Source organism: Oncorhynchus masou, chromosome 32, assembly GCF_036934945.1.
Source record: "Oncorhynchus masou masou isolate Uvic2021 chromosome 32, UVic_Omas_1.1, whole genome shotgun sequence".
Taxonomy (NCBI): domain Eukaryota; kingdom Metazoa; phylum Chordata; class Actinopteri; order Salmoniformes; family Salmonidae; genus Oncorhynchus; species Oncorhynchus masou.
In genome coordinates, this window is record NC_088243.1 from 43,818,502 (window position 1) to 43,838,917 (window position 20,416).

Here is a 20,416-nt window from a genome sequence, read left to right on the forward strand (position 1 = left end):
ATGGAACGAGATGTTCAACGAGCAGGTGTCCACATACTTTTAGTCATGTAGTGTATATGTTTTTTTAAGGTTGGTTTCTTAGTGTTCATAGCAATGGTTATCAACTGTACTGCAGAGATGGAACGTAGGTCACAGAAAATAGATGTGGTGGCAGCAGAGAAGTATTTGGGGGTACGAGATTTAACTTCAGAAGAGTTACAGGGTGTGTTGGGTGGTATAGTGTCCCGTCCTCGCAGGTTGTTGACTAGGGGTAGGATTAGATAGGGTTAAAGTAGTAGAATAAGGTGGTGGGTTTTGATGAGTGTAGGTTTAGTTGGTAGGGTATGTCAAAATACATTTCATTTTTTATTTTCCGTTTCCCCTTTTCACATGTTGTATCACAAAGTGTTATGGATGTATACTATATTTCAATTAGGGCGATAATACAACATATTGGATGCCAACAGCCGTTAAACTCCACCGAAGAAGAACGTGGATTTTACCAAGTTGGGAAATATGTGGGCTGCCAGTGTTAGAACGTGGTGATTTCTTATTCTCCTGTCCTACATTCGAATAGGTCTACTTGCGCGAGTCGACACTACTTTTACCTATGAACGGGCATGCGCACGTTCCATGTGTAAAATCCGGACTCGAGGAAGGATGAATGTAATTCAAAGATGGCGGCGGAGGGAGGAGGGAAGGAGATTAACGAAATTAAAACTCAATTCACTACACGGGAAGGCGTCTATAAACTCCTCACTCATTCCGAATATAGCCGCCCCAATAGGGTGCCTTTCAATTCCCAGGGTTCGAACCCTGTCAAAGTTTCATTTGTCAACGTCAATGACCAGTCTGGCAACGGCGACCGAATATGTTTCAATGTGGGCCGGGAGCTGTACTTCTACATCTACAAAGGCGTTAGAAAGGTAGCTAAACATTATGCTAACAGTTTTATTTATAATTTGTATGTCTTAATTGATGACAACAGGTCAGTGTTGTCCAGTTTGCCTGGTGTATGACAAATGCACAGTAACGTTACTGTGTCCTAGCTAGCACCACCAGTCTAAGTAAGTGTTGTGGTAACGTTATGCACCGCGAGCTAGCCAGCAAACGAACTCTAATCTGACAGTCAGTTAACCGGTAACCGCTATCTACAGACCATGCTGGACATTTGACAAGAATCCCAATATTGGCAAATAATGTGACCTCCACTGTACTTCAATTTAATTGCTTGGGTCATGACGTAGCTACAGTGCACGGATGCTCTGCTTCTGTTGTGACCTAGGCGAGCTAGCTAGGCTACGCAAAGTATTGAGGTGTAAAGTTACCTACACTAAATAACTCCTTTCACAGCAATGATGGAGTCAACAAGGTATTGTTGAGAATTGATTTGCACAATAACTTGCAAATTCACATGTATATAAGGATGTTCTATGACTGACCACATACCACTCATCAGACTATTCTTGTTCTGAGAAATGAAAGCTATTCCACGTGAGAAATTGCCAAGAAACTGAAGATCTCGTAAAATGCTGTGTACTACTCCCTTAACAGGACAGCACAAACCGTCTCTAACCAGAATGGAAACTGAGCAAGAGGACAAGTATGTTTGAGTGTCTAGTTTGGAAAACATACACTTCACAAGTCCTCAACTGGCAGCTTCATTAAGTAATACCCGCAAAACACCAATCTCAAAGTCAACAGTGAAGAGGTGACTCTGGGATGCTGGCCTTCTAGGCAGAGTTCCCCTCTCCAGTCTCTGTGTTATTTTGCCCATCTTAATCTTTTCTTTTTATTGGCCAGTCTGAGATATGGCTTACTCTTTGCAACTCTGCCTAGAATGCCAGCATCCCGGAGTCACCTCTACTATTTAATGAAGCTACCAGTTGAGGACTTTTTAAGGTGTCTGTTTCTCACTGAAATGTACTTGTCCTCTTGCTCAGTTGTGCAACGTGGCCTCCCACTTTCTATTCTGGTTAGAACCAGTTTGCACTGTTCTGTAAAGGGAGCGTTGTACGAGATATTCAGTTTCTTGGCAATTTCTCGCATGGAATTGCCTTCATTTCTCAGAACAAGAATAGACTGACGAGTTTCAGAAGAAGGTTCTTTGTTTCTGGCCATTTTGAGCCTGTAATCGAAACCACAAATGCTGATGCTCCAGATACTAAACTAGTCTAAAGAAAGCCAGTTTTATTGCTTCTTTAATCAGAACAACAGTTCTCAGATGTGCTAACATAATTACAAAATGTTTTCTAATGATCAATTAGCCCTTTAAAATTATAAACTTGGATTAGCTAACACAACTTGCCATTGGAACACAGGAGTGATGGTTGCTGATAAATGGGCCTCAGCACGCCTTTGTAGATATTCTATTAAAAAGAAAATCAGCTGTTTCCAGCTACAATAGTAATTTACAACATTAACAATGTCTACAATGTATTTCTGTTCAATTTGATGTTATTTTAATGGACAAAAACGGGCTTTTCTTTCAAAAACAAAGACATTTCTAAGTGACCCCAAACTTTTGAACGGTAGTGTATGTTATGGTTCACACTTAGTTTTCCTTATCTCCACCGTGGAATGCCCATTGTTGATCCTCTCGGCTGACTTGGTCTTCTTGATCCATCCACCTATCTTCTTTGTTAGTCAGTCCTGACGCCTTCATCCCGTAGTTGTTAATGGTAATTTAATATGACTGAAGATGCAGAATTTTATGCCAGGCCCCTTCTAATAGGGTATAACAGACTCATTAGAACTTTGACCACACAACCTCTCGATGGACTACATGCCTCGATCATGATGGACTCTACCTCTACATGCCTCTAGATGGACTATACCTCTATCAAGTGAAAACTGTAATGTTTCCTCAAAACAAAGGTTGTAAAAGTATGCTAGCCATTTATCGAATAAATCATACCTAGTTTGATGTTTCTGTGACAAACAGTGAATTAGTTATTGATTTCTACAGCTTTAAATTGCATTTTAAAGATATGTATTTTCATCATCAAAACTGGATTTTTTAAATTCAAAACAAAGGTTTTAAAAGTATGCTAGACATTTATAGAATAAACCATATCTATTTTTATGCCTTTGTTATATCGTCCCTAATTAAAATCGGCAATTTTGGACACCGAATATTGGCCGACTACATCGCACTCCACGAGGAGACTGCGTGGCAGGCTGACTACCTGTTATGCGAGTGCAGCAAGGAGCCAAGGTAAGGTGCTAGCTAGCATTTAAATTTATCTTATAAAAAACAATCGATCTTAACATAATCACTAGTTAAGTACACATGGTTAATGATATTACTAGTTTATCTAGCTTGTCCTGCGTTGCATATAATCGATGAGGTGCCTGTTAATGTATTATTGAATCATAGCCTACTTTGCCAAACGGGTGATGATTTAACAAGCGCATTCGCAAAAAAAGCACCGTCGTTGCACCAATGTGTATCTAACCATAAACATCAACGCCTTTCTTAAAATCAATACACAAGTATATATTTTTAAACCTGCATATTTAGTTAATATTGCCTGCTAACATGAATTTCTTTTAACTAGGGAAATTGTCACTTCTCTTGCGTTCTGTGCAACAGAGTCAGGGTATATGCAGCAGTTTGGGCTGCCTGGCTCGTTGCGAACTGTGTGAAGACTATTTCTTCCTAATCAAGACAAGCCATCTTCGCCAAACGGGGGATGATTTAACAGAAGCGCGTTTGCGAAAAAAATCACAATCGTTGCACGAATGTACCTTACCAAAAACATCAATGCTTTTCTTAAAATCAATACACAGAAGTATATATTTTTAAACCTGCATATTTAGTTAAAAGCGAACCAGGTTAGCAGGCAATATTAAACGGGGGAAATTGTCAATTCTCTTGCGTTCATTCCACGCAGAGTCAGGGTATATGCAACAGTTTGGGCCGCCTGGCTTGTTGCGAACTAATTTTCCAGAATTTTACGTAATTATGACATTACATTGAAGGTTGTGCAATGTAACAGGAATATTTAGACTTATGGGTGCCACCCGTTAAATAAAATACGAAACGGTTCCATATTTCGCAGCTTTTGTGGAGCGATGGGTAACAATGCTTCGAGGGTGGCTGTTGTCGATGTGTTCCTGGGTCGAGCCCAGGTAGGGGCGAGGAGAGGGACGGAAGCTATACTGTTATACTGGCAGTAGTAAAGTGCCTGTAAGAACATCCAATAGTCAAAGGTATATGAAATACAAATGGTATAGAGAGAAATAGTCCTATAACTACAACCTAAAACTTCTTACATGGGAATATTGAAGACTCATGTTAAAAGGAACCACCAGCTTTCATATGTTCTCATGTTCTGAGCAAGGAACTTAAACGTTCGCTTTTTTACATTGCACATATTGCACTTTTACTTCTCCAACACTTTGTTTTTGTATTATTTAAACCAAATTGAACATGTCATTATTTATTTTGAGGCAACATTTATTTTATTGATGTATTATATTAAGTTAAAACAATTGTTCATTGTTCATTCAGTATTGTTGTAATTGTCATTATTACAAATAAGTAAATAAGAAAATTGGCCGATTAATAGGTATCGGCTTTTTTGGTCCTCCAATAATCAGTATCGGCATTGCAAAATCATAATCGGTCGACCTCTAGTCCAAATGTGTGAATATAAAACCAACTTTACCTCTGAATTTCCAGTGCATGGTTTTGCATTGTTACCTCAATTTCTCCATGAAATTAAGCGTTGATTAAGAGTTCATTTGAGTCGCTATAATTTAAAAATGTTCATCCATAAACCCTTACGTGTACCTACAGTGGGGCAAAAAAGTATTTAGTCAGCCACCAATTGTGCAAGTTCTCCCACTTAAAAAGATGAGAGGCCTGTAATTTTCATCATAGGTACACTTCAACTATGACAGACAAAATGAGGGAAAAAAATCCAGAAAATCACACTGTGGGATTTTTAATGAATTTATTTGCAAATTATGGTGGAAAATTAAGTATTTGGTCAATAACAAAAGTGTTTCCCAATACTTTGTTATATACCCTTTGTTGGCAATGACAGAGGTCAAATCTTTTCTGTAAGTCTTCACAAGGTTTTCACACACCTTTGCTGGTATTTTGGCCCATTCCTCCATGCAGATCTCCTCTAGAGCAGTGATATTTTGGGGCTGTTGCTGGGCAACACATGGGGTGGCAGGGTAGCCTAGTGGTTAGAGCGTTAGGCTAGTAACCGAAAGGTTGCAAGTTCGAATCCCCAAGCTGACAAGGTACAAATCTGTCGTTCTGCCCCTGAAGAGGCAGTTAACCCACTGTTCCTAGGCTGTCATTGAAAATAAGAATTTGTTCCTGGTATAATAAGGGATAAAAAAAAAGATTTTCTATGGGGTTAGAGATCTGGAGACTGGCTAGGCCACTCCAGGACCTTGAAATGCTTCTTACGAAGCCACTCCTTTGTTTCCCAGGTAGTGTGTTTGGGATCATTGTCATGCTGAAAGACGTTTCATCTTCAATGCCCTTGCTGATGGAAGGAGGTTTTCACTCAATCTCACGATACATGGCCCCATTTATTCTTTCCTTTACACGGATCAGTCGTCCTGGTCCCTTTGCAGTAAAACAGCCCCAAAGCATGATGTTTCCACCCCCATGCTTCACAGTAGGTATGGTGTTCTTTGGATGCAACTCTGCATTTTTTGTCCTCCAAACACGACGAGTTGAGTTTTTACCAAAAAGTTATATTTTGGTTTCATCTGACCATATGACATTCTCCCAATCTTCTTCTGGATTATCCAAATGCTCTCTAGCAAACTTCAGATGGGCCTGGACATGTACTGGCTTAAGCAGGGGGACACGTCTGGCACTGCAGGATTTGAGTCCCTGGCGGCGTAATGTGTTACTGATGGTAGGCTTTGTTACTTTGGTCCCAGCTCTCTGCAGGTCATTCACTAGGTCCCCCCGTGTGGTTTGGGATTTTTGCTCACTTTTCTTGTGATAATTTTGACCCCACGGCGTGAGATCTTGCGTGAAGCCCCAGATCGAGGGAGATTATCAGTGGTCTTGTATGTCTTCCATTTCCTAATAATTGCTCCCACAGTTGATTTCTTCAAACCAAGCTGCTTACCTATTGCAGATTCAGTCTTCCCAGCCTGGTGCAGTCTACAATTTTGTTTCCTTTGTCCTTTGACAGCTCTTTGGTCTTGGCCGTAGTGGAGTTTGGAGTGTGACTGTTTGAGGTTGTGGACAGGTGTCTTTCATACTGATAATAAGTTCAAACAGGTGCCATTAATACAGGTAATGAGTGGAGGACAGAGGAGCTTCTTAAAGAATTTACAGGTCTGTAAGAGCCAGAAATCTTGCTTGTTTGTGGGTGACCAAATACTTATTTCCACCAAATAAATTCAATGAAAATCCTACAATGTGATTTTCTGGATTTTTTTTCTTTCTCATTTTGTCTTTCATAGTTGAAGTGATGAAAATTACAGGCCTCTCATATTTTTAAGTGGGAGAACTTGCACAATTGGTGGTTGACTAAATACTTTTTTGCCCCACTGTACGTTTTCCTTCTGTTGCGTGCCTTTATTTGTTTGCTGAAATCCATACTTTTTAATAAAACGTTAATCAAATACAACCACCAATTTGTACATTTAAGCATTTAAGTAACGAGTTGGCGGGTCATAAAAACCTTTGATTCATGGAGTTAAGCTACTTGGCAAGGTTTTGCATTGACTTTGATGTGTCAGTGTGGTTACACTGATGGTCAAGTAGGAAGTTCTGCCTAGAGTTCTTTCAGAGAGAGGCATCTTAGTGTCACTCTGTAGTCGTGGACATGACAGGTTGATAATGCAGGGCTTCAGGTGCTTGATCCTTATTTCCTCAGTGTGGCATAGCAAAAAAAATCTGTAGTCATTTCGTTCATGTGTGTAAACAGATCTAAACATCTACATTATTCACGCAGACCCTTAAGGTGCATAACTACCAAAGGTTGTACTTTTCTGACATTAACACACTAAGATATACTATATGCCTATGGTTGGAATAGGCGTATGCCACAACAGCTGAGCAGACTGGAAACATGAGAAATGGCCTTCTAACCACTTCAAATCTTTCCACTGTCGATGGAGTGAACCATTAACTAGTGTGACTGTTGTAGTGCTTGTTCGTTAACTGTGCCCGTGGGGCATTTAGAATAAAACACTAACCTAAGAGGCTAGAGTTGCATTCCCTGGTTTGATTGTCTCTATGACAAAAAAATTGGTTTGGATGCGTCAAAGTTATCTGATTGTAAGTCTTGTTACTGTAACCCTATTTTGAGTTCACTTTTCCTGCAGGGCTTCTGGATAGTACTCTTGTTCATAACACTCAACAGCAGCAATCCCCCTGTGACACTGTTTATTGTCACGTAGGCCTAATATCAGTCTTTGATGCCCTCTGATTTGAAGACTTGATTATACTGTAATGCTCATTAAACCCTATCAACTTCAAAGACCGTTTGAAAAAAGCTTTTGTTTGCTGTTATGTTCGAAGAATTTGGTGGCTTTATGAGCGCACTCCTCATGTCTTTCATTGCTTTTGCATGCCACCATTGATGATTTGGTCAAGTGCCGAAAACATGCAACATTGAAAAGGTTACTGCTCCAATCTTAAAGAAATCGCTCACTATTCAATAATCTGAGGCGGCGCTCAGACGTAAGCAATATTTCTCCGCTATGTTGGAGTCAACAGAAATACAAAATTACAACACAAATATTCCATAACCTTTGATGGTCTTCGATCAGAATGTAGTGGAAGGAGTCATACTTACCCAATACATTGTTTAGTTTCAGTTCGTATGTATTAGCATCTGCTACCCCTTTCAGCTGAAATGCATCCAAAATGACTTCTGGTCCCGACCAGTTGCGCATCAAAACTTCAAAATTATATATCGACTAAACTGGTCAAACTAAGTGCAGAATCAAGCTTTAGGATGTTATAAACATACAAAACAATTGGCGATTCAACCGGACAAAAGCAATTCTTCTCAGACAATCTGGAACGGAGGAATGACTGTGTACAATTCGCGCTCTAACGCGCATGTATTTTCTCGCGACACCCACTCTTTTGCCTCCCAAAGGGTCAAAGCTCGTGGGATTTTCACAATTAAACGCTCTACTGAACGAGGACATCTTGTATTGCCTACAAACCTCAGATTTCCCACTCTTCCTGGTTGGATTTTTTCTCAGGTTTTTGCCTGCCATATGAGTTATATTATACCCAGACATCATTCAAACAGTTTTAGAAACTCCAGAGTGTTTTCCGTCCAAATCTACTAATAATATGCCTATCTTAGCTTCTGGGCCTGAGTAGCAGGCAGTTTACTCTGGGCACCTTATTCATCCAAGCTACTCAATACTGCCCCTCATCCATAAGACGTTAACTCACTTTCTTGTATGCTTATCTTTCAGGCTGCTGACTTGAGCAACCCTATTGACAAGAGGATATGCAAACTTCTTAGGGATCGGCGCAACGGGACAGGTGTAAATCATGCAGTTTACAGTGCATTGTAGTGCCTTGTGTCACGATCGCAGATTTTAGAGAAACAACAAATGTCAGTACATATAAGTGTCTTATATCGGCTGAAAGCTTAAATTCTTGTTAATTTAACTGCACAGTCCAATTTACAGTAGCTATTACTGCGAAAAAATGCCATGCTATTGTTTGAGGAGAGCTCCTAACAAAACACTTTTTCACCGCGATAGGTTTGATAAATTCACCTCTGAAGGTGAGATGTTTACTTACATTCTGAAATCTTGCTCTGATTTATTTTCCAAAGGGTCCCAGACATAACATGAAGTGTAATTTTGTTAGATAAAATCCATTTTCATATCCTAAATAGGTCCATATAGCATGCACGATCGATTTTGTATTTCCACTCATTCAATTTGCAAAGAAAGGAATCTGTGAAAATCTAACTCTAAATGTTGTTTCAACTAGTCAAATCACATTCGTAAGTATTCCTCAGAGATCCTAGAACGTAACCAGACTAAATTATATCATTAGTGGTGTAGTATAGCCTAACAACACCATATTTGGTCAGAGTGCGACACCTTCATGGCACACTGAGTGGTCTTCACTTGAACTACTCTAACTTTGTCAAATAAGCACCAATCAAGGTGGACTTTATGGGCTTTAATGGGAGTATCCGGGAACCCTGTATCTGTCGTAAAATGTTTCTGCTAACATTGTGTGACAGGATATTCAGAGTTATGAAGTTATAAAAACGGATTGTTTTGCAAATGTTGAGCTTATGATATGTCTGCTAATACTGGAAAAGCTAAATCAAAGTCCAAGTATACAGTTTTGACGATATTCTGCCATCTTGCGGACACTATCGGAATTACAACCAGAGTGAAGGCTAGCACTGGGACTTTTCTCTTGCATTTCAGAGATGGTGGTAGAAAAAAGCTGGTTGTTTTTTTTCTTTGTATTTTCATCTACCAGATCTATTGTGTTATTCTCCTACATTCAATTCACATTTCCACAAACGTCAAAGTGTTTCCTTTCAAATGGTACCAAGAATATGCATATCCTTGCTTCAGGGCCTGAGCTACAGGCATTTAGATCTAGTATGTAATTTTAGGCGAAAACTTAGGGATAGCCCTCATTTTTTTCAATTAACTCACTTATCTTGTATGCTTATCTTTCAGGCTGCTGATCTGAGCAAACCTATCGACAAGAGGATATACAAAGGAACACAGCCCACATGTCACGACTTCAACCACCTCACGGCCACGGCGGAGAGCGTCTCCCTGTTGGTGGGCTTCTCGGCTGGCCAAGTGCAGCTCATCGACCCAATCAAGAAGGAGACCAGCAAGCTCTTCAATGAGGAAGTAAGTCGGGACAAAAGTAAAAAAAAAAAAAGAAAGAAAAAGCAAAAAAGTAGAGAAAAGAAAGTAGAGATGGAAATTACATTGGAACTAGCCTCAAATGTTATGTTTTTGACATATAACTCAATGAATGCCATTGTTGCTTACAATTGAAATGTAACATTTGTGCCTTCTCTCCCTCCTCACTTTCTATCCCAAACCGCTTTCCCCAGAGACTAATAGACAAATCCAGAGTAACTTGTGTAAAATGGGTGCCAGGCTCAGAGAGTCTGTTCCTAGTCACTCATTCCAGTGGAAACATGTACTTGTACAACATGGAGCACACGTGTGGCACCACGGCACCTCACTACCTGTTGCTCAAACAGGGTGAGAACTACTCAGTGCACACTTGTAAGAGCAAGTCCACGCGCAACCCCTTGCTCAAATGGACGGTGGGCGAGGGAGCCCTTAACGAGTTTTCTTTCTCACCTGACGGGAAGTTCCTGGCGTGCGTGAGCCAGGACGGCTTCCTTCGGGTCTTCAACTTTGATGCGGTGGAGCTGCAAGGGACCATGAAAAGCTACTTTGGGGGTCTGCTGTGTGTGTGCTGGAGTCCAGACGGAAAGTACATTGTCACGGGGGGCGAGGATGATCTGGTGACCGTGTGGTCGTTTGTGGACTGCCGGGTTATTGCACGCGGTCACGGACACAAGTCGTGGGTGAGTGTGGTGGCGTTTGACCATTACACAACCAGTGTGGAGGATGCGGACCCTATGGAGTTCAGCGGCAGTGACGAGGACTTCCAGGACCAGATCCACTTCGGTCGCGACCGGGCCAACAGCTCGCAGTCCCGACTCTCTAAGCGCAACTCCACGGACAGTCGGCCGGTACAGGTCACATACAGGTTTGGTTCAGTGGGCCAGGACACTCAACTCTGCTTGTGGGACCTCACAGAAGATATCCTTTTCCCCCACCTCCCGCTTTCCCGGACAAGAACGCACACCAATGTGATGAATGCTACCAGCCCCCCGGCGGGAGCGGACGTGGCTGCGGGAGGCGGGGTAGGTGGTGGCATAGAGAGTATTAGCCCTAGCACTAACGGCACCAACACCCCTGGTAACCCCCTCCCTACTCCCCTGCCACGCTCCAACAGCTTACCGCACTCTGCAGCTATGACCGCCAACAGCAAGAGTAGCGTCATGGACAACACTATCGCCACAGGCGTAAGCAAGTTTGCCACACTCTCCATTCACGATCGCAAAGAGCGGCACCACGAGAAGGACCACAAATGGAACCACAGCATGGGCCACATTAGCAGCAAGAGCAGTGACAAGCTCAACATGCTCACCAAAACCAAAACAGACCCTGCAAAGACACTGGGTACGCTGCTCTGTCCCCGCATGGAAGACATACCCTTACTAGAGCCCCTCATCTGTAAAAAAATAGCACATGAGAGACTGACTGTCTTAATATTTCTTGAAGACTGTATAGTGACAGCTTGTCAGGAGGGATTTATTTGCACATGGGCAAGGCCTGGCAAAGTGGTAAGTTCTTTGAATAGAAATTAAGTTCTGCTAAATTCCTGTGCATTTCTTTGTAGTCTAAAATGCAAGGATCCATTTAGAAAAGTTAGTATTATTGTGGACATTTTAGACAGCATTGTGACAACATTACCTTCTGTAGATGAGTTTGGGAATCTCTTGCACTTGCAGTATGTTACATCTCAAACTGTCTATGTACACTTCCCTACATATTTATTTGGACAGTGAATCTAAAAAGTTTAATTTGGCTCTATACTCAGCATTTATAATTTGAGATCAAATGTTTTATATGAAGCTACAGTAACAGAATGTCACCTTTATTTGAGGGTGTTTTCATGCATATCTATTTTACCATTTAGAAATTAAAGCATTTATGTATCTAGTCACCCAACTTTTAAGGTGTCAAGTATTTGGACATATTCACTTAGTGTATTACAATTTGTCAAAAGTATAGTAGTTGGTCACATATTTCTAGCACTCAATGACTCCAAGCTTGTGACTCTACAAACCTGTTGGATGCATTTGTAGATTGTTTTGGATTTTGCTTGCCTAATAGAAATGAATGGTAAATAATGTGTAGTCATTTGTCAGTTTTATTTTAAATAAGAATACTTCCACATTAATGTGGATAATCATGAATATATTGTGAATAATGATAAGTGAGAAAGTTGGAGGCATAAATGTCATTCCCCCCCAAAAATGCTAACCTCTCCTGTTATTGGTAATGGTGACAGGTGAGCATGTTTTTGGGGCATGATCTTTGCATCTAACTTAATCACTCATCATTATTCATGATTCATTCATGATTTTCTGTAATCATTCTAGCATCCACATTTATGTATTTTATTTTTTATTTGACCTTTATTTAACTAGGCAGGGCGGTTGAGAACAAATTCTTATTTACAATGGCGGCCTACCCCGGCCAAACCCTAACCCCGGACGATGCAGGGCCAATTGTGCGCCGCCCTATGGGACTCCCAATCACGGCCGGTTGTGATACAGCCTGGAATCGAACCAGGGGCAGTAGTTTGCCTCTAGCACTGAGATGCAAGTGCCTTAGACAGCTGCTCCACTCGGAAGCCCCAAATGTAGAAGTGGGTGTGCTGGATACATGAAGTGCATTCATTTCTAAATGGTAAAAACATATGAAAATACCCTCAAATAAAATGTGACATGCTGTACTGTAGCCTCATATAAAACATTTGATCTCAAATCCAAAATGCTGGAGTATAGAGCCAAATGAAGCATTCTAGCTTCACTTTCCAAATAAATCGGTAGGGGAGTGGTTTGTGTTCATCTGCCACCCCATGCAAAGCCAATACATTTTCAAAGAAATCAATAATGGTAAGAATCTCGTATGTCAAGTACAATCAAGTCACCTGGTGGATAAGTAAGTGCCCTTAGGTAGCCCTCCTTATCAGTGGAAAGAAGACATTGATCCCAATTGAGTATATTTGTATGCATCGGCTCCATATTAAAACAAACATATTGGAGCATTACCATCCCACAGGGCACCGCAGCATAAATAAGCAAGTCATCTTGACGCTCACCCACAACACTCTCAGATTCTTTATGAGAGGACCTGTTTATTTGCCAAACAGCGTCATATATTAATGCATTACATTCACTGCGTCATCCACTAGCTAACTGCTGTGCACTGGCCATTTTGAAGGCAGGAAGATGGGTGTGCTGAATTTGATGCTTTGTGAACTTTCCCCAATGTAAATCTCCTTTTTCTTTCCAGGGTTTGTCATCCCAAAACCAAGCCAGCTCTCCCAGTGGAACTGTAGTATAGCCCACATTATTTATGCTGCTAGGAAACCTGCATCACAGAGCTGTATTGGCACCAGAGCCTGGTGCTGCTTTTCACCCTGCAAAGCACTGCAAGTTTATTTTATTTTTGGTTATCATACACATGGCGGAAGTATTCAAATACAGAAATGGAAAGGGTGTGGTGCAGTTTTGGACAGTGGCTCTGTACTTTTCTGGAATTTTGTAAAATATTTTTTTATAATTTGCCTTCTCTCGCTCATATACGTTAGGCTGTTTTTCTGGACTTCGAGCTTGGCTTAGTTGATGAAACCATTCATATTATGCTTGTGTTTAAAAGGATAGTTCACCCAACAACTTTTATCATTCCTGTTTCTTACCTTGCAAGTTGTCCATGGGCCAGGAATGACTGCCACAAGCTGTCACAGGCTAAAGTTGACTGAATTACACAAAAACAGAGGTGTTCCATAGTGCCCACTATCCATTGTCTAAAAATTGCGCACACAAATCATGTCCTTCATCTACATTAGCCTTTATGATTTGGAATATGTGCATTATCAAAGGGTACTACAGTTGCTAAAGTCAAACTATGTTCTTGACCTACCTACACACTATCACATATTTTGATGTGGCTTGTCTTCCGTTCAGAAGGTGGTCTCGGTCATCGTAGGTGTGGTTTTTGCAGTCAGTCCAGGCTCAGACTGCATTTGAAGTAAGAAAAAGATTAACCAAAATGAAATTAGTGTAAACTATCCCTTTAAGTCCAAGAATGTGGGTATCTAAAGATTTGCTTTCATCCAAAGTATTTTTAATTTACTGAACAAAAATTTAAACGCAACATGTAAAGTGTTGGTTTCATGAGCTGAAATAAAAGATTAACGTAAAATGTTCTTTGTGCACCAAAGGCTTATTTCTCTGTTGTGCACACATTTGTTTACATCCTCGTTGGTGAGCATTTCTCTTTGCCAAGATAATCCATCCACCTGACAGGTGTGGAATATCAAGAAGCTGATTAAACCGCATGATCTTTACACAGGTGCACCATGTGCTGGGGACAATAAAAGGCCACTTTAAATGTGCAGTTTTGTCACACAATGCCACAGATATCTCAAGTTTTGAGGTAGTGTACAATTGGCATGCTGACTGCAGGAATGTCCATCAGAGCTGTTGCAAAATAATTGAATGTTAATCTTTATACCATAAGCTGCCTCCAATGACATTTTAGAGAATTTGGCAGTGCATCCAACCGGCCTCAGAACCGCAGACCATGTGTAACCACTAGCACAGCACCACATCCAGCATCTTCACCTGCGGGATCGTCTGATCGTCCCGGATTTATGAAACTGTGGGTTTGCACAACCAAAGAATTTCTGCAGAAACGGACTCAGGGAAGCTCATTTGCGTGCTGCTTGTCCTTACCGGGTTCTTGATTGCAGTTCGGTGTCGTAACCGACTTCAGTGGGAAAATGCTCACTTTTGATGGCCACTGGAGAAGTATTTATTATGGCCAAAGCAGCAGCTACTCTTCCTGGGTCCAGCAAAATTAAGGCAGTTTATACAATTTTAAAAACATTACAATACATTCACATATTTCACAACACTATGTTATCGTGTGTATGCATGTGTCTGTGCCAATGTTTGTGTTGCTTCACAGTCCCCGCTGTTCTATAAGGTCATTTAAAAAATAAAATAAACATTTAAATGGAATTTTACTGCTTGCATCAGTTGATGTGGAATAGAGTTCCATGTAGTCATGGCTCTATGTAGTACTGTGTGCCTCCCATAGTCTGTTCTGGACTTGGGGACTGAAGAGACCTCTTGTGGTATATGCATGGGTGTCTGAGCTGTGTGCCAGTAGTTTAGACAGACAGCTCGGTGCTCTTCACTGATCAATCCTGGTTTCAACTGCACCGGGCAGATGGCAAACGTATGGTGTCGTGTGGGCGAGCGGTTTGCTGATGTCAATGTTGTGAACAGCTTGCCCCGTGGTGGGGGTCTGGGCAGGCATAAGCTACGGTCAACGAACACAATTGCATTTCATCGATGGAAATTTGAATCCACAGAGATACCGTGATGATGCCATTTTTTTGGCCGCCATCACCTCATTTTTCAGCATGATATTGCACGGCTCCATGCCGCAAGGATCTGCAAACAATTCCTGGAAGCTGAAAATGTCCAAGTTCTTCCATACCAGACATGTCACCCATGTTCCATACCAGACATGTCACCCACTATATTTTTGTATGCTCTTGATCTTCGTGAACGACAGCGTGTTCCAGTTCAGGCCAATATCGAGCAACTTCTCACAGCCATTGATGAGGAGTGGGACAACATTCAACAGCTTGATCAACTCTGTGAAGGAGAAGCAAATGGTCACACCAGTACTGACTGGTTTTCGGATCCACACCCCTAAACTAAAAAAAATATATATCTGTGACCATCAGATGCACATCTGTATTGCCAGTCATGAAATCCATAGATTAGGGCATACAATGTCTTTCAATTGACTGATTTCCTTTATGAACTGTAATTTAGTCAAGTCTTAAAATATTTTTTTTATATCTTTATTTTTGTTCAGTGTAGACTCCCCTTTGAGAACTTGGCACTGATTTTAATTAGTTTTGTAACTACTAGAACGGAACAAAATACAGAGAGGTTTGAGGGTGGCCTTTATTATCATTACACTAGTTGAAGTTGGATCATTTAAGGAATTAGGGATATTTCTAAAGTAGAAAAAATGTATACTAATATTAAAACCTTGAATATGTAGGTTGCAGGTTTGTACATCCAGATGTACACTATATATACAAAAGTATGTGGACACCCCTTCAGAAATGACTGAATCCTGCTATTTCAGCCACACCTGTTGCTGACCGGTGTATAACATTTTTGCCCTGCTCGAGCTGCCACACAAGCTCACAGAACGGGACCTCTGAAGCGCGTAGAGTGTAAAAATCGTCTGTCCAAGTTACAAACTGCCTCTGGAAGCAACGTCAGCACTAGGACTGTTTTTTGGGAGCTTCATGAAATGGTTTTCCATGGCCCAGCAGCACACACAAGCCTAAGATCACCATGTGCAATGCAAGCATCGGCTGGAGTGGTGTAAAGCTCGCCACCATTGGACTCTGGAGCAGAGGAAATACATTCTCTGGAGTGATGAATCAAGCTTCACCATCTGGCAGTCTGATGGACAGATCTGGCTTTCGCGGATGCCAGCAGAATGCTACCTGCCTGAATGCATAGTGCCAACTGTAAAGTTTTGTGGATGAGGAATAATGGTCTGGGGCTATTTTTCATAGTTCGGGCTCGGCCCCTTAGTCCAGTGAAGGGAAATCTTAACACACCAAGCATACAATGACATTCTAGACGATTCTGTGCTTCCAACTTTGTGGCAACAGTTTGGGGAAGGCCCTTTCCTGTTTCAGCAAGACAATGCCCCGTGCGCAAAGCAAGGTCCATACAGATGGTTTGTCAAGATTGGTGTGGAAGAACTTGACTGGCCTGCACAGAGCCCTGACCTCAACCCCATCGAACAACTTTGGGATGAATTGGAACACCGACTGCGAGCCAGGCCTAATCGCTCCCCACAGCAATATTTCAACATCTAGTAGAAATCCTTCCCAGAAAAGTGGAGGCTGTTATAGCAGCAAAGGGTGGACCAACTCCATATTAATGCCTATGATATTGGAATGAGATGTTTGAGTAGGTGTCCACATACTTTTGGTCATGTAGTGTGTTTTGATGTAGGAACTTTAACATATTAAATGCACTCATCTCCAGGAAGGAAACACCAAAAGGAATCACAAAATGTGCAGAAGTCAGAAAAGGAGCTGTCAACTACAAATATTATGAGACTCTTATCAACAGCAACGCTATTCTATGTGCCACTAGAAATAAGTAGGTTTGAAGATAAAACAATGGGACCTTTTCTGTGTGACACCTATTAAAGGTTTTCATGTTATTTGTTTTGACTACCAATCATTGTTAATGCCATGCTAACCATAAAAGGAACTGGTGGGTGAATGTATTTTTTTATTAATGTGGTTAGCATTTTACATTTAACACTTTTCTTCGTTCAAAAAAAAGTTTATGATTCTATTACTTCTATTGTTACTGATATTTGTTTGTGCAGATATATTTTATAAGTGCTTGGTGAAAGATTTAACATAAACATGAAACACACTTTCACTATGCTTGTTCCCATACATTATTGTAGGTGCTGGGACACATGTATATACAATGTGCATTGCATTTACAGTGCCTTCAGAAAGTATTGGTTCCCCTTGACTTATTCCACATTTTGTTACAGCTTGAACTCAAAATGGGTTAAACTGATTTTTGTTTCTCAGTCATCAACACACAATACCCTATAATGACAAAGTGAAAGTGTTTTAGAAGTGTTTGCAAATTAAATATAAAAATAATTTACATAAGTCCTCACACCTGTGAGTCAGTACTTTGTAGAAGCACGTTTGGCAGCGATTAAAGCTGTGAGCTTACCACACCTGCAACTGTGCAACATTTGCCCTTTTGAAAATAATAAAATTCATCAAGCTATCAAATTGGTTGTTGATCATTGCTAAACAACCATTTTAAGGTCTTGCTGTAGATTTAAGTCAAAACTGTGACTCGGACACTCATTGGTAAGCAACTCTGTCTTCTTGGTCAGCAGCTCCAGTGTATATTTGGCCTTGTATTTTAGGTTATTGTCCTGCTGAAATATAAATTAATTTCCCAGTGTCTGGTGGAAAGCAGACTGAACCAGGTTTTCGCCTGTGCTTAGCTTCATTGTTTTTTTAAATGTCCCAGTCCTTAAAGATTACAAGCATATCCATAACATGATGCAGCCACCACTATGCTTGAAAATATGGAGTGGTACTCAGTTACAGTTGAAGTCAGAAGTTACACCGAAGCCAAATAATTTTAAACTCAGTTTTTCACAATTCCTGACATTTAATCCTAGTAAAAAGTCCCTGTCTTAGGTCAGCTAGGATCACCACTTTATTTTAAGAATGTGAAATGTCAGAATAATAGTAGAGAGAGTGATTTATTTCAGCTTTTATTTATTTCATCACATACCCAGTGGGTCAGAAGTTTACATACACTCAATTAGTATTCAGTAGCATTGCCTTTAAATTGTTTAACTTTGGTCAAACATTTTGGGTAGCCTTCCACAAGCTTCCCACAATAAGTTGGGTGAATTTTGGCCTATTCCTCGTGACATGGTTGGTGTAACTGAGTCAGGTCTGTAGGCCTCCTTGCTCGCACACGCTTTTTCAGTGCTGCCCACAAATTGAGGTCAGGGCTTTTGGATGGCCACTCCAATACCTTGACTTTGTTGTCCTTAAGCCATTTTGCTACAACTTTGGAAGTATGCTTGGGGTCATTGTTAATTTGGAAGAGCCATTTGTGACCAATCTTTAACTTCCTGACTTATGTCCTTGAGATGTTGCTTCAATATATCCACAATTTTCCCTCCTCGTAATGCCATCTGTTTAGTAAAGTGCACCAGTCCCTCCTGCAGCAAAGCACCCCCACAATATGATGCTGCCACCCCTGTGCTTCACGGTTGGGATGGTGTTCGTCGGCTTGAAAGCGTCCCCCTTTTTCCTCCAAACATAATGATGGTCATTATTGCCAAACAGTTCTATTTTTGTTTCATCAGACCAGAGGACATTTCTCATTTTCTCTTTGTTCCCATGTGCAGTTGCAAACCGTAGTCTGGCTTTTTTATGGCGGTTTTGGAGCAGTGGCTTCTATCTTGCTGACAGGTCTGTCAGGTTATGTCGATATAGGACTCGTTTTTAATGTGGATATAGATACTTTGTACCTGTTTCCTCCAGCATCGTCACAAGGTCCTTTGCTGCTGTTCTGGGATTGATTTGTACTTTTCGCACCAAAGTACGTTCATCTCTAGGAGACAGAACACGTCTCCTTCCTGAGCGGTAGGGCGGCTGTGTGTTCCCATTGTGTTTATAATTGCGGACTATTGTTTGTACAGATGAACGTGGTACCTTCAGGCTTTTGGAAATTGCTCCCAAGAATGAACCAGACTTGTGGTCTACAACTTTTTTTCTGAGGTCTTGGCTGATTTATTTTGATTTTCCATGATGTCAAGCAAAGAGGCCCTGAGTTTGAAGGTAGGCCTTGAAATACATCGACAGGTACACCTCCAATTGACTCAAATTATGTCAATTAGCCTATCAGAATCTTCTAAAGCCATGAGATTTTCTGGAATTTTCCAAGCTCTTAAAAGGCACGGTCAACTTAGTGTATGTAAACCTCTGACCCACTATAATTGTGATACAGTGAAATAATCTGTCTGTAAACAATTGTTGGAAAGCTTACTTGTGTCATGCACAAAGTAGATGTCCTAACCGACTTGCCAAAACTGTAGTTTGTTTACAAGAAATGTGTGGAGTAGTTGAAAAACACGTTTTAATGACTCCAGCCTAAGTGTATGTAAACTTCCAACTTCAACTCTATGTGTTGTATTGGATTTTCCCCAAACATAACACTTGGTTTTCTTGACAAAAAGTGTGTTTTGCCACATTTAAAAAAACAACAATCTTCCTTTCAGGCAACTGAGTTAGGAATAACACCTGTATCTTTAGTGACTGTGTGTATTGATGCACCATTCAAAGTGGAATTAATAACTTCACCATGCTCAAAGGAATATTAAATGTCTGCTTTTTTTTTTACCCATCTACCAATCGGTGCCCTTCTTTGTGAGGCATTGGAAAACCTCCCTGGTCTTTGTGGTTGAATCTGTGGATGAAATTCACTGATCAACTGAGGGAACTTACAGATAATTGTACATGTGGGGTACAGAGATGAGACATAAAAATAACATGTTAAACACTATTATTGCACACAATGAGTCCATGCAACTTATAAGACTTGTGAAGCAAATGTTTAGTCCTGGACTTCTTTAGGCTTGCCACAACAAAGGAGTTGACTACTTATTGACTCAAGACGTTTCAGCTTCATTTAAAAAAAAAAATCATTTGTTAAAATTTCAAAAAACATTATTCCACTTTGACATTATGGAGTACCAGTGACAAATCTACATTTCTTTTTTTTGTATTTGGGCTGTAACGCAAAACAATGTGGCAAAAGTAAAGGGGTGTGAATACTTTCTGAAGGCAATGTATGTACACTTTATATACAAAAGTATGTGGACACCCCTTCTAACTTGTGGATTTCAGCAATTTCACCCACACCTGTTGCTGACAGTCATGCAATCTCCATAGACAAATATTGGCAGTAGATTGGCCTTACTGAAGAGTTCAGTG

The 20,416-nt window shown here is 40.7% G+C and overlaps 1 protein-coding gene across 4 annotated transcripts; it reads left to right on the top strand.

The window, feature by feature from the left end:
- The first annotated feature begins 639 nt into the window (after window positions 1-639).
- On the top strand, window positions 640-14,011 carry LOC135526109 (WD repeat-containing protein 20). 4 transcript variants are annotated; one of them, XM_064954222.1, is made up of 4 exons: window positions 640-905; window positions 9,652-9,933; window positions 10,044-11,354; window positions 13,096-14,011. In XM_064954222.1, the coding sequence occupies exons 1-4, from the start codon at window positions 657-659 to the stop codon at window positions 13,144-13,146; spliced, it is 1,893 nt and encodes a 630-aa protein (XP_064810294.1). In that variant the 5' UTR covers window positions 640-656; the 3' UTR covers window positions 13,147-14,011. The 4 variants fall into 4 exon arrangements, with proteins under 4 accessions (XP_064810294.1, XP_064810291.1, XP_064810293.1 ...); XM_064954219.1 differs by having other exon boundaries at window positions 9,652-9,834; XM_064954220.1 differs by lacking the exon at window positions 640-905 and adding an exon at window positions 8,430-8,479 and having other exon boundaries at window positions 9,652-9,834.
- The last annotated feature ends 6,405 nt before the right edge of the window (window positions 14,012-20,416 follow it).

Bases quoted from the DNA above. Each gene is read 5' to 3' on its own strand.
- LOC135526109 (XM_064954222.1), top strand. From the start codon at position 657: ATGGCGGCGGAGGGAGGAGGGAAGGAGATTAACGAAATTAAAACTCAA. The intron at 906-9,651 runs GTAGCTAAACAT...CTTATCTTTCAG, and splicing joins TCTACAAAGGCGTTAGAAAG to GCTGCTGATCTGAGCAAACC. The intron at 11,355-13,095 runs GTAAGTTCTTTG...TTTTCTTTCCAG, and splicing joins GGGCAAGGCCTGGCAAAGTG to GGTTTGTCATCCCAAAACCA.